At 30.7% G+C, this 13,931-nt stretch overlaps 3 protein-coding genes and 1 long non-coding RNA gene across 7 annotated transcripts in view; 1 reads left to right on the top strand and 3 right to left on the bottom strand.

The window, feature by feature from the left end:
- LOC107998723 (heterogeneous nuclear ribonucleoprotein K) overlaps positions 1 to 3,847 on the bottom strand; it is a 90,560-nt gene extending 86,713 nt beyond the window's left edge. For both annotated transcript variants that reach the window (XM_017058179.3, XM_017058672.3), the window contains exon 1: positions 3,716 to 3,847. The gene's annotated coding sequence lies outside the window, so the exon portion shown is untranslated. The remainder of the gene's footprint in view (positions 1 to 3,715) is intronic.
- Positions 3,848 to 4,051: 204 nt separating this feature from the next.
- Positions 4,052 to 5,210, top strand: LOC133666676 (uncharacterized). Its single transcript, XM_062079442.1, has 2 exons — positions 4,052 to 4,573; positions 4,641 to 5,210. The coding sequence occupies exons 1-2, from the start codon at positions 4,136 to 4,138 to the stop codon at positions 4,779 to 4,781; spliced, it is 579 nt and encodes a 192-aa protein (XP_061935426.1). The 5' UTR covers positions 4,052 to 4,135; the 3' UTR covers positions 4,782 to 5,210.
- LOC107995518 (uncharacterized) lies at positions 4,729 to 8,466 on the bottom strand. 3 transcript variants are annotated; one of them, XM_017053124.3, is made up of 3 exons: positions 8,242 to 8,466; positions 5,306 to 5,509; positions 4,729 to 5,210 (listed from the first exon to the last, which is right to left on the bottom strand). In XM_017053124.3, the coding sequence occupies exons 1-3, from the start codon at positions 8,334 to 8,336 to the stop codon at positions 4,943 to 4,945; spliced, it is 567 nt and encodes a 188-aa protein (XP_016908613.1). In that variant the 5' UTR covers positions 8,337 to 8,466; the 3' UTR covers positions 4,729 to 4,942. The 3 variants fall into 3 exon arrangements, with proteins under 3 accessions (XP_016908613.1, XP_016908690.1, XP_061935425.1); XM_017053201.3 differs by having other exon boundaries at positions 6,992 to 8,457; XM_062079441.1 differs by lacking the exon at positions 8,242 to 8,466 and adding an exon at positions 6,442 to 6,584.
- Positions 8,467 to 8,737: 271 nt separating this feature from the next.
- On the bottom strand, positions 8,738 to 13,903 carry LOC107993860 (uncharacterized). The gene is made up of 3 exons (XR_001765220.3): positions 13,252 to 13,903; positions 12,102 to 12,290; positions 8,738 to 11,990 (listed from the first exon to the last, which is right to left on the bottom strand). It is a non-coding gene; the product is annotated as an uncharacterized LOC107993860 (long non-coding RNA).
- Between the last annotated feature and the right edge of the window lie 28 nt (positions 13,904 to 13,931).

The following is a 13,931-nucleotide window of genomic DNA, read 5'->3' as shown; positions in this document are numbered from 1 at the left end:
TTTTATATTTTTTTTTTTAAGTATATCTAACCGCTTTCTCAAAATTTTTGAAAATTAGCTAATAAATAATTAATAATTAAAGGAGTAAAATTCTCATATAAAAATTTTCTACAGAAATAACTTCAATTAATCGGACATAATTGTACGACGATTTCTTCTTTTGCAATAGTCAAATTATCTATAAAAATGTTTTCTTCACATTTGCATAAAAATTATCATTAACATTCCTAGTCGAAAGTAGAAAATTATGCAGCCACGTTAAATTAATTAACTGTGAACGATAAAAATCCTTGCAACGAAATTTTCGATAAAAATAATTCCTAACTAAAAATAACCGCAATGACCCTTTTAGGGGATGGAGGATCCACAAGTTGGTAATCTCTCAGAAACAATATCCCCTACACAATGCGCGGTGCGTAAGGCAATTTACGCCGCGATTACACCATACGGGCTAGCAAAATAAGCGCGCGTTAAAAAGTAAAAAGGGCGCGAGCCAGCGAAAATAATGAAACGTGGAAGGAGGGGTGGTCCGCGGGCATCCTCCTCCCCGATGGCCCATTGTTTCGCGCGGGGACACACGCCGGTGCGTGTCGTGAGCACGCGCGCTCGCGTGACTATGGGCGTGCGTGTGAACTCACGCGGCCACCTCCGCGCCTCGTCGTTTTTCTCTCTTGATAACGCGTGTGCCAGCATTAATGTTTGCAGTCACAAGTTGGAAAGTTTTGTGATGGCAACCCCGAACGAACAGTTGCCAGGGAAACGGTTTGTTGTGCCATTGTGTTCAACCCCACCGGCAGAAATTCACCGACCGAACCCCGTCCACTACCCCTACCGTAGCTACAATGCCCCTACCTGAGCGCAATCTAACTCGACTTGACCTAGCCCAAACTAGTTATAGTATCAACAACCAATCGGCAAGATTAAATTTCTCTTGGAACCTTTCCTCGCTGTTACTTCTCCGTAGAGCACTCTATATCATATTCGATTCCACGATTATGAATGATATCCATGCGATACCATTATTGCGAGACCCGTCGATATCTTTATCGACTGCCTTATCGACGACTCACGATTTGTATATGAGAGAGAAGGGATAAGAGTTTCGGTCAAACGAGGCAAAGAGAATAAAGACTGTGTAAGTCTATTAAAATATTAATAATTAAAGAAAAAATCTTAAATTATAAATATATATATTATACATATAAACATAAAAACAAAGAACATAAGAATGATGTACTGTATCGTTATCATTCGTGGTTAGGAGAAAGTGTACCCCAAATGAGAAATGAGAAGATAAAAAGAAATAGAGAAAAAAAAGAAAGAAAAAAAAGTTGAGATGACGGCTTAGAAGAATGAAAAGATTGAAGGAAAAAGTGGATCGGCAGAACGTAATAAGGACGCTTATCGATGGAGAAATTGATAAAGATTTTAAGGATAGATCATCGAGATTGAAGAGTAGCAAAAATCCTGGTACTACTTTAAAGTATGGTAAGAGCGAATTTATTAAAGGATAATGTAGCGTAATAAAGTTTTGGTTACGATTTATACGAACTTGTACATACTATTATATATGTAAATTAAAAGTTTCTTTTACGAAGATGTTACGATAAACGACAAAATGTTTGGTTCATTCATGAGGATTTTCTAGCAAAAAAAAAAATCACAAAAGAATTCACTAATTGAAAAATACACATGTGCATGAATCACGATTAGAATAGTATGATCGAATATTTAACAATATAATCGATGAATTAATTGCAGAGTCTGGCAAACATTGTCAGAAGCAGTTAGCGTTACGAGGAAATAATTAGAATCGAAGTTCACGGTGGAATGATCAGAAGATACGCTAAAGACAAGGAAATAGTTAATACACGTGGGATTATTCGATAACGAGCTAGCAGCATTAAGAAAATTAAATATGTCGATTATGTACTTGATAATTATTTCAACGATTGTCATATTAACCGAAAAAATTCAATTCAGATGAAACGAATATAAAGATATACAAAAATCGATGAAGTCGAATTATTCGTCAAATTTTTATTATTAAGTCTAAAATTATTAATTATTATTATAAATATTATTAAGTCTAAATTAATTATTAAATATCTATGTAAAATACTTTAATTTAAATCATTTACAATTAAAAATTAGCTAGATTAAATTATTATTATTAAAATAATCAATACCTTAAATAAAAATGATTATATTAATTGAATTGATAAAACAATAAATAAAAATTCTACAAAAATTTGACAATGTGAAATTTGTAATAATCACTCAACATGAATATTGTAATGTAAACGATCGATTTTTATAATTAATTTAATAATTTAATTCTTATCGGTAATAAAATTATGAAATAAACTAATTTATATAACGAGAGCGTAAAAAGTATGAAATTTCTAAAAAAAATTATTAAATATACAGAACAACTTTTTTTCTTTCTATTAATTTTAATTTAATATGGCGCCATCTACTTTTAGAGTTAAGCAATACATTGCCGTGTAAATATTTCTAAGATAAAAGTCCGTACACACGCGTAATTTAATATCGATTCAATAATTTCTATCGAACAGATTCTCGATCGAAACGAAACGCTAATCGAATCATTACAACATAAGAGGACTACATTTGTCATGTGCAAAAACGTTAATCCCAGCTCCCATCGGATAACATCGTTTCCGATTCACAGATGGAGTATGTTTCGTTGTAAAAAACAGTGTAAAACTAATTCCACTACAGTTTCGCGCAATAAATTAATCGTGCATCTATGTTTTTAATCAAAATTATCAATACATAAAAGTATTCTTAAGACAATAATCACAATTTAGGGATTACTTAATGATGAACGCAAAAAATATCGTATAAAAAATTATGCAAACACGTGATACAAAAAAAAAACTATTCTGTCATTGGCTATGGAATACTTTTTTATACGATGCTACGCCCTGCATTGAATAACCAGTTAGATAACAAAGATTCGTTGAAGGAATAATACGAAGTTATTCTTCCGGATTCAAATTACGTGACAAACAATCATGTATAGATAATATTATTCTGAAAAGAAAATGCATGTAATCGCTCACGCATTATAAGTAATGTAGGATATATGTATGGCATAAAACAGTATGCACAATTCATTAACTTACTACTCTTATCAAATAAGATAATGTTCATTGTTCAGTTTTATCCAATTAATTAGTCATTATATGATAGTGAATGGTGAAGAAATTGATCAAACGAAAACGGTACATAAATACGATATGCTCGCACGTTCATGATATTCCAAAATACGTAAATTTCTACAGACAGATTATGCCTGGTCGCATGGCCGAAATTATTGACTTAACTGTCGATTCAAAGCGTCTAAAAACGCATGGCGTAGAATCACTACTGGAAAAAACATCGAGTTCGTTATTATAGTCGACATATAACCTCAACAACTTTATTAATGTTCTAAAAACCTTATAAATTTTATTTTCGAATATTATATAAAATTTGGAGTCACAAATGGTTCGAACTATCATTTACGGCTTGACCACGCGTACGGAAGAGGGCTGACGCGCGAGGGTCAGAAACTAACCCCCAAAAAAATGTATACGTCGTCCTTTCGAAACGAAACACTCTTTACTATCGTAATTATACGTGAATTATATAGAATTTAGAAACCTTAACGAAAAAGTATTAAAGCACAATAAAAATTTCGACTTACCCGATGCGTAAAAGAACTCCAGAACTTGATATAAACCGGATGAATTCTCACTCACAAACACGAAACTTAACAGCAATCACGATACAATGGCGAACAGCGGGTGCGTAGCAAGGACTGAGCTAATGCTCTCGCCATCTGTCGAGCATTTCGCCAAATTATTGACGAAAAGGACATCTTTCATTGGTCCGTCTCTTCCAATCAGAATATGGTTTCGATTTACGCGGGAATGCTTTGGCGCTACGCAGCCATATTGTAAATTCATTCGAATTATAAGTTGATAACTGTAACGTCAAAAAAAATGAACTGTAATATTCATAATCTTGATCAATCATTATCTGGTAATATAAAATTTATTTTTACTTTTTCTCATTTCTTATTTTTTATAATTTATAACTTTATATTTTTTAATGTGATATTATTATGATTATTATAAATAATATGATAGAAATGGAATTACAATATGATAAGATTCAAGCAAACTCGAATTCTGATGAATTATATCAAATGCATAGAGAAATAAATGATATTAAATCAAAATTACTCGAATGTCAAAAAGAATATGAATATACAGAGGTAGAAATACATAATGTCAATCAATTGAAAGATAAAGGAATATATGTATTAAACAATGTAGAAAGAAATTACAATAATTTAGATGAAGAGTTAAAACAAATTCATTGTAACTATGTAAAATGTATCGAGAAAGTTAATTCTGATGATGACACTATTCAACAAAGAATTAATTCGTTAACAATGCAAAGAGATAACTTAAAAAAAAAATTAGATGAATTACAGAAAACAACAGATGAAAATAATAAAAAATTGATAGAAATCAAAAATATGATTATAATTCAAGAGGTACATTTCATTATATAATATATACATATCAATATAATCAAATTAATTTTTATATTTTTATTTCTAGAAAAAAAATATTGCATTAATGCGAAAATTAAAAAGAATTACAGAAAATATATATATTACACCAGATTTAAGAAGAAAAGTAAATATGATTTTAATGGATTCCAGATTTATTAATATAAAAAATTCTAATTATAAAATATAAACTAATAAACTATAATTTAATTATTTAATATATATATTTATGTATTTAATATTGTATAATTCACAAAATTATAAAATAAAATTTCTTCTATTTACAGTTTTAACAATATTTACCTATTTTTACATTATTCTTTATCTATTTAATATTTTCAATTCTATCATTTATTCATTATCTAATAATATTAAACACTTTTGTAATACTTCCATTCTTTCTTCTAATGAATTTATAGCAATTTGACTTTTATTTATAGATTCTGTTATGGTATCATTCATAGTCACAATATTTGATCTCTTTTCTGCAATTTTTTCCATTAAAATTTTATTTTCTTCTTCTATCTCATTTACACGCTTTTCCAACAACTCGCTTTCTTCTTTAATCTTTTGTGCATCCAATGAACGTAAATGCAAAGATACATTGCCAGGTGGTCTCCTGAAATAAATATGAAATATAAATAATATATATATATATATCATAAAATTATTTATCAATTATAAATTAATAATCAGATATCGATTGTGACTTACCAAGCATCCTCGACCATGGAACCATCTTCATCCAATAACTTTGCAATTCTTTCTAATCCATTCTTTAAACTTCCTTCATTCAATATATCCTCTAAATCGTCGTTCATATTATCGAAAAGCTCTTTACACATTGCCTTGTACAATTTTTGACCAATATTCCGTTTTGATTTTAAAATTGTAAGAATCTTTATAAAAGCATCTTCACTGAAATATTTTTGAATAATTTTTAAATAAAATATTCAAATAAAATATTAATTTTAAATTTTACAACAGATTAATTCTACTTTTTATGAATTAATTAATATTAATATTAATGTGTTAATTTTAATTAAAAATATCATATATAGAAATATATAATGCATAGAATAATATATCTTGTTTATATTTTATTTATTAATTTTATTGATACATATAATTATTAGTTAATACAAAAATATGTATAGATTGTTGTATATATATATAACAATACAAGAAAATAATAATGCTTATTTTTTTAAATAAAATAAAATAATACTAAATAAATTGTGCATTTAATAATCATTATATGACGTGGCTCTACTATTGCCGAGATCAAATTTTTCTTTGTTTACCGTCCATAAAGGCTCGCGCGATTGAATGGGGGAAGAACCAGTATTCGGACAAGCCAATCCAGTTTCGTAGTATTACAAGCATACAATAGCAATTCGTAATCGCATTACACAATTTCCATAAATTTTTCATAAATGATTATAAACATAAAATCTACTCCTTAATTATAAAAATATAAAAGATTAGATTATTTAATTCATTTAATATAATTCAACTTTAGAAAAAATTAAATATTTTTATAAAGAAAATTTACATAGAAATTTATAATTTACAGACAATTTTATAAATTTATATACGATATATTTAAACATACAATATTACATATCTTGTGGGAAGTGCAGGAAATTACGAACATAAAGACCACACCTTTGATTCTTCTTCCGTTGATTTACGCGCACTCAATCAGGCCGGGACGGGTGCAATTTGATGTCGACACTACATATTTGCATTAGTCCTGACCTAATTGAATACGCTTCATGATATGTTTCTTCATTTCGCCAAATTTTAATTTGATCACTTTTATGAGATCATTATGAAAAAATTCTTACCGTAAATCTTCACATCGGAAAAGAAAATTGTAGAATCGAAAAAAAGAAAGCATGTAAATAATGAAAATAATGAATACTTCAGTCGTAAAACACGTTCATCACTAAGCTATTTTAACGTGAGAATAACGGACGAACAGAAGCACCCGTACGATCCCCACGACACGTACTATACGAATGATGGAGCCGAACGATGGTGACCACACCAGGGACCCTTTGTTTCCTCGAACAGTTCGTGGAATTCTTCGAAGGTCAACTAGTGTGTTGGGTTTCAAAGAGCGGCAAATTCTGGGAAGCCAGAATCGAAGGGAACCAATTTTGAAAATCGACTTGTGCCCACAAAACTACCAAATAGCAATGGACAATTGTTCAGCCACGTGAACACCGACAAATTAACATACGACTTCCAGAGAGGCCAATGACATCGAGTAACACCATCGTTCGTTTGGGTCATTGGTGATCCCTCCTTCTCTTTCATCACCTCTTCCTCCTCTTTTTACCGCCGATAAACGAAGTATCATGCTCACTAAAATATATTACTACTATGTCTTACTTGGTTCCCATTGATTATGCATTCTCTTTGGCTTTCTTAATTAAAACAACATTCTTAACCGCGGCTCGTACTTGACATACTTATATACATTGCTAGTACTGTTATCGTGCAAACATACGCGAAAACATAACCTGAAATTCAACGATAATATAACCAAGTTTGATGTTCGTACAATAAATCATTTATGTTCCACATACATTTATTTTAAATTTTCGATTACTATATATTATAATATATAATATTATAATTTTATTTTTTAAAATACAATTTATATTTCAATATTAATATTGGCAAAATACTATAAATATATTGATAATTATTCGGAATAACAAGATCCTCAATAAATAATTTTTAGAATAAAATATTGCAGAATATAAAATATTAAATAACTTTTTTTTTATATATTATTAGTCTTAATTTTTGAAATATTTGCAAAAAAGAGATTGTTATTATTTTATGGAATTTTTTTTATACATATAAATACATACATAAATATATAACCATTTATTTATTGTTTTTATAAATATGACATTAAAATGTCAAAATGTATAACAAGTCAAAAAACTATTTTTTTATGAATTTAATATCTCAAATCCAACGCCGAATTTGAACATTCTTTAGATCTGCGAAATGCAAAAATAAAATATAAAATTCATTTTTTTGAACAATCGAAATTATAACAATTAAAATTATAATGAATACCATTTTTAGCATTTATCGTTGTAATTTCGATCGTTCAAAAATTATTTTATATTTTATTTTTGCATTCTGTAAAATACGAACAATGCTTAAGCTCGATATTGGATTCAAGACATTTTAATTCATCATAATTCATAAGAAAGTTAGTTTAAGATTTTTTATTAATTCACTGTTATATATCTACTATTGCTGCAGTTATATTACAACAAAAAATAAATAAAAATCGTATACTTACGCATGAACAACTGCGAATGTATATATTCTTAGAAATTCTATGTATAATTCTATTTTTTTTTAAAAAAAATTTATAATTAAAAACATAATTTGGATTTAAATATTAATTAATTGCGCATGCGCCTATACATGTATCTAAAAGAACCGGGAATACCAAGCTGACAGCTTGCATAACCTCTAAATATTATTTCTTAATAATATATTTTAATATAAAAATAATATATTTTATTTTAATTATGATAAATATTTTTTTTGTTTGTACAACAAGACAATAAGAATGATATTTTTAATTTAAGTATTGAAATAATGTTAATTACCTCACTGATTCTGCAATGCATTTAAAACTATTTGAAACTCCAAGTTGAAACAGAAAAATATTATTTGGATGCTGCTGCTCTCGATCCTCTTCCATTTCGATTGAATAATGTATAATTATTAAATTCTTGAATTTCAATAATTGAATATTTCACAAAAACTAGATATAACGGTTTTTCCATTCTACAGAACGCGAACTTCTACCATAGACAAACTATAGAACAGATATATCATATTATGAGGAACTTCGTGTCCCATGTTCTGAAATACCGATCGTCTAAAAGATTAGATGTTTTACAATGCCCTCTATAATTTAAAATGGTAAATTTAAGAATTATATTCGATTCAATTATCAAAGTTATTCTAATCTAGCAATTTTTAGATTTTTATTTGTAATTTAGTAATGTTTTTCTTTAGAATAAAAATTTAATACACAATTACATCTAAGAAATATATATATATATTTTATACAATATATATAATTTTTGTTGGAAAATGAACATGAAAAATAATTTTTATATTATATTTTGAAATTTTATAAAATAAAATAATAATTTTATATTTACAATGTTAAATATTAATTTATAATTTATAATTATTATATAATTGTGTTTGAAATTTTAGTCTCTATATGTTTTTATAGTTTCGAAAAAATTATTTATTATTAAGTTTTATAAGTATATTTAAAATATATTTAAAAAATAGATCAATCATTTGTGCCAAAAAGCATGCGATTTACCATTTGTAGGTAACAGACTGGAACAACAACTTTCAATTCATTCATATCATAGATGAGATATAGAAGAGATACTGTTCCTCATGTATGATTATCATGATTATCAATATTTTATTTCAAATTTATATATTATATGTGTCTTTATATTTAAATTTAAAAAAAAATCTAACACAGACAAAAAATATAAAAGAGTTAAAAAAAATATAACTTCATATATAGTTTTTTTGTTTTATTAAAATATATATATATAAAATTAATATTAAAAAATATATATATTTTCTATAGGAAATATTCTAGGAAATCATAATTTTTGGAAATTAATAATACCTAAGAACATTTTATTTAAAATGAATAGTAGAAATGGTTAATGAGAAAAAAATTAAAAATATATGTTACACTGAAAAGAATATAGTGCTGAGCTTCGCTATAACTTACTATCTAATTAACGTTCCAATTAAATTAAACACGAATGTGACTCCTAATCATCTGCATCACTATTAATTAGATCTAAGATCACATCGATTTTAATTAACATGTATTCGTGAAATATCTAAGAGATGTAAATATGTAAGAGAGAATAGAATTACTATTATAAATTTAAAAAAAAATATTTCACTAAATAAATATAATAAAAAAAATTGATTTTTTTTATTTTTTATAAAATATTTCTCATGTTTCAAATTGAATTATGAAAATTATAAAAATTAAATTGATGTCTTAAATTTATCATAAAATTAAACATAATACAAACCGATTGAATTCAATTTTATATTAGTTCATGGTTTGACGATGCAATCGAGCATCGTTTTAAGCTCATGAGTCGAAGAGCTTGCTTTTATATTGCTCAGCATCCAAGGTGAACAGGTCGAGTCCGGGTGTCGGTATACAAACTATATAGAAATTAGATCATCTAACTCTATAGCTCGGGGCTAATGGTTTTCATCTTCGCTACAGCATGACTGCACCCCTACCCTCAGCGAACAACGGTGTTACAAGTGTTCAGCTATGCTTTCAGCTTCAAAGGTCAGCATTGACGCTAGAAGAAGAAATATTCGCTGTTACTATAGATTCTCAAAGTACTTCAGTCGATCCAATGTGATGCACCTCTATTATGCAACCAGACTGAACTATATTTTCTTTTCCCGTAACCATGAGCCAGCTCACGAAGAGAAGGCTCAGAGTGTGCTACCGTGAGTACCCATTCACTCGCTCACTCAGGAGATGACCCTTTTAAAACGAGAAAACGACATCTCGGTTAGTCTCGATCGCGTCGATCGTGGAGGATCCCGAATCGAATAATTGCGATATGTTTTCAAATTCCAACGAAAAAGATTCATCAGTAGTAATCTCTAATAAAAGATAATTTTACTAACGTTCCTTTGTTCTTTAATCCTCCTACCATCTTTATCCTGGTCAATCGTTCCTTGGTCATAGCCTAAAGACATCATCTAAGCAAAAGGAGAAATGTTTAAATTTTATATATTACTGTGAACGAGAAACGATTATCATCACGATAGTACGCTCGGTATCCTGGATGAAAGTATATACTAATACGTATTTTAAGAATTCCAATACACAAGAATTCTCCATCAATTGCATCAGGTTGTTGCACAGAATTGCGAGAAGATAGTTTAGTCGCGGGAAACACGTGCTCATCTACTTCGTCATGCTCCCTGTTATCATTGCGTCCACATGGTTGCATCAAGACATTCAAGAACTATCTAAACCGCAAAAATATTTTCCTCCTTTGCCGACCTCTATGTGGCTCTTTCGAAATGGTGCAATCATCTATCTAGTAAGATCGTAACAAAGCAAGACTCGAGACGATAGTAGGGAGGCATTATGCGTGCAGTCCCTCCTGTTCGAGATTATTATTCAATAACGACGTGTGAGCCGCTTCCGCAATTTTCGTTCGTGTCTTATTCTCTTAGAATTCTTACTGGGGAGAAAGTTGATTTGGAATTGTCGTCTGATTATTCTGATTACGGGAATATCCTCGCGGCAATAGAGTATGAAATTATTTCTCTTTACACATGCATATGCCATGCTGTGTTCATAACTGCAATTAACTAACCTATCAAATCTAATGTTTCCTAATCCATTAAACTGCAACAGATGAACAAATAACGATATTTCTATTTCACAGTGTACTTTAGTCATACAGTCTTGATAAATATTCTAACGAAATAAAATATCCAATCTTCTAAAGATTTCAATTTTCTCACTGGAAAAAAAATATAAGAACAAAAGTGTAGTAGAATCTATTGCTAAAAAGATACATTAGAACAATAAGAAGGGAGTTCTGGAATTATGGGAGAAAAAAAATTTTATTTCTCCCATAAAACTATCAGTAACACCATATTCGGCTTTTACCGAGAAGATCAAGTGCCTCAACTAGAAGAACGATGGAACATTAAAGCATAGATCACTTATTACTTGGCTAGGATCCCGTCTTCTCATGCACGATCCTTTTTTGGAGACAGCGCCCACCGTTAGAGCGATTCGACGAGCGTTGAGACTGCGGCGGAACAATTCTCGATGAAGTGTTTCACCGATGAACCTCACCTCTGGCATAACACGAGCAGCAAGATAGATGAATGCACGGATAGCGCGGCAAAGGGCTGGGTCTTCTCAAAGCGTATCGGTGTATTCGGAGACTCGATCCGTTTAGAAAGCATCCCAGTCTATTCTTTTCAGTTTATTCTTCTCAAGCTAAGATATACATTGTCTCGAACGATCATAGTATCCTATTATCGAGACTCACGATTGCCCCGTTTTTTTTGCGCAAGCCGCACCTCTATACCAGTTAATTCGAATCGACTCACAACTCACCGATCCTATCGATCATCAAATCATGTTGATTTCTATATTCTGTCCTATGTTTTCTTAATTTCATCTTCATTTCCTACATTTTCTTTATCTGATCCGATTCCAGAAATCCAATGTCCATATAGCATGGATTGAATTTATTACCATGAGATTGATAATTAAGCGTATTAACTCTTCCAATGTTAGCTGTAACAATCATTTATCGAAATCAAATTTAAAGAATTTAATATCCGAATAAATGGAACAATGTGAAATAGAAATAGAAATAGGATTACAATCTGCTTTCCATGAAATTACCTGAGAAATATTTATCTGTTTATCCTTCAAGATTGTGAAGCTGGTGGAACGAAGGCTGAACGTTTACCAATGAGATGAGAAATGCATGGGAAAGACCGATGTGATTTATTATTATTTCCATAGAACTGATTTTACTTCTGCTTTGGTACAAGTCGATTTGATACAAGATGTCGAACCATCAATGCGAGTCTGCGAAAGGCACATAAATCGATTTTAGAAATTAAAGAGTTTACATAACTGCAAGCAGCACATTGAGATAACTCGTTGGGGGAGTGAGATAGATTACCTCATCAGTTCAGTAACTTTCTTCCACAAACTTATTATAAGCATCATAGAAAGAAAGTATGACCGATTACGCAAAACATTTCACTCACCCTTTAGGCAATACACGTGTACTATAACTAGATTCGATGTCAAAGCGATTGTATTCGGAAGGATGCAATTTAGAAAGATTCAAATAGATATTAATCTCTCAATTGGAATTACACTGTAAATTTGAATAAATGAAGAATTTTCTTTTTTTTGTGATTTTCTTCGCTATCATGCTCTACACAGCAAGCAAAGAGATGAACACATTCTCACGGCAATCATATTCACTAATACATGCTTCCCATTAATAACGCAACATCAATTAGCGTTTCTATACTGCAGTAATGAAGACCGTGTATGGAAAGCTTTCTAATTATAAGCTTCAAAACTTATATAAAAGCGATTAAAAATATCATTGATCTATGTTCGTAAAAAGATCCAAAAAGATGATTCAGATAATGAGATCCAACTATAGAGTACAATAAATCATAGAGGGTTAATCACAATGTCGTTCGTGGAGAAATCAAAAATCTTTCTCTGGCAAAGATTAAAGATTCTCTGTTCACGTCACTTCGAATCGACTCGGTAAAAGTCTGAAGTCTGAATAAGGAACTATGTTCGCGACGATCCGTTCCAAGGCAAAATCGAAGCAACTTAGACGAGAGAGGTAAAAGATGGTTATTGGGAAGTGATCACGTCGAGGCGTCTGCCTTAGAGCGTGAGTACGGTGACCCAAGGAATCGTTAAGCGGAAAGTTACGTGCTGATCAGTAACACTAGAAACGATTTGGAGCGGTCTCTTGTATATGTACACGCTCGCACACCTACGTGAAATTACGTACCATCGGTTGATGCGCAACGCACCAGGTTGCGCAATAATCGCGCGCGGTTGCAGAGCGTGCGTTGCTCTCTATAAGCCATCCCATCTATCGTGGATGTTGATGACGATGTCGCATGACCCCATGTTTATTGCGATATCGAACACGAAATAACCGATATAATTATAAAGATGGAACACACGCAACTTAAATCATAGTTGAATCGCAATCTTCAATATCAGAAAGACTGCCGCGGTCATCTCTATTAGACGCTATTCTCTATTTTTTTTTCTTTTACGATTGTCCTTTACCGAACGAAATATGGCACCTCGCGGTAACCTCTCTTTTTATAATAGACATGACTGTCATACTTTCGCTTGTCTATACTTTTTATACATAACAATCTTGGTTCACTTTCATGTCGACCCGATTAGCCGACCTTCAGGTCCAACGAGAAATGTCCGCCGATCTATATCACTTAGCTTGCGCAATAACCTCTCATCCCACATCTCTCACCGAGAGCTCGTCTTTAGCCTTCCCCCTCGATTTTCTTTTACTTTTTCTTTCTCTTAAAACTCTTTCTCTGTCACTCATTTGTTAACCGAGTTCGCGAACTTCGCTGAGGGACGCTGCACCGGGTGTTCATCAGACTCGATGCTGTTTCTGAGAGTCTTCCTCCTGGGTGGGAGGAAGACGATCCTGAG

This window comes from Apis cerana, linkage group LG9, assembly GCF_029169275.1.
Source record: "Apis cerana isolate GH-2021 linkage group LG9, AcerK_1.0, whole genome shotgun sequence".
Lineage (NCBI taxonomy): Eukaryota > Metazoa > Arthropoda > Insecta > Hymenoptera > Apidae > Apis > Apis cerana.
This window is presented reverse-complemented; position numbering and strand designations above follow the sequence as displayed.

Coding starts and splice junctions, on each gene's coding strand:
- LOC107995518 (XM_017053124.3), bottom strand. CDS start 8,336: ATGGAAGAGGATCGAGAGCAGCAGCATCCAAATAATATTTTTCTGTTT. Junction 5,510..8,241: donor TGCATTGCAGAATCAGTGAG/GTAATTAACATT, acceptor AAAATATTTCAG/TGAAGATGCTTTTATAAAGA. Junction 5,211..5,305: donor TCCATGGTCGAGGATGCTTG/GTAAGTCACAAT, acceptor TATTTATTTCAG/GAGACCACCTGGCAATGTAT.
- LOC133666676 (XM_062079442.1), top strand. CDS start 4,136: ATGATTATTATAAATAATATGATAGAAATGGAATTACAATATGATAAG. Junction 4,574..4,640: donor ATATGATTATAATTCAAGAG/GTACATTTCATT, acceptor TTTTATTTCTAG/AAAAAAAATATTGCATTAAT.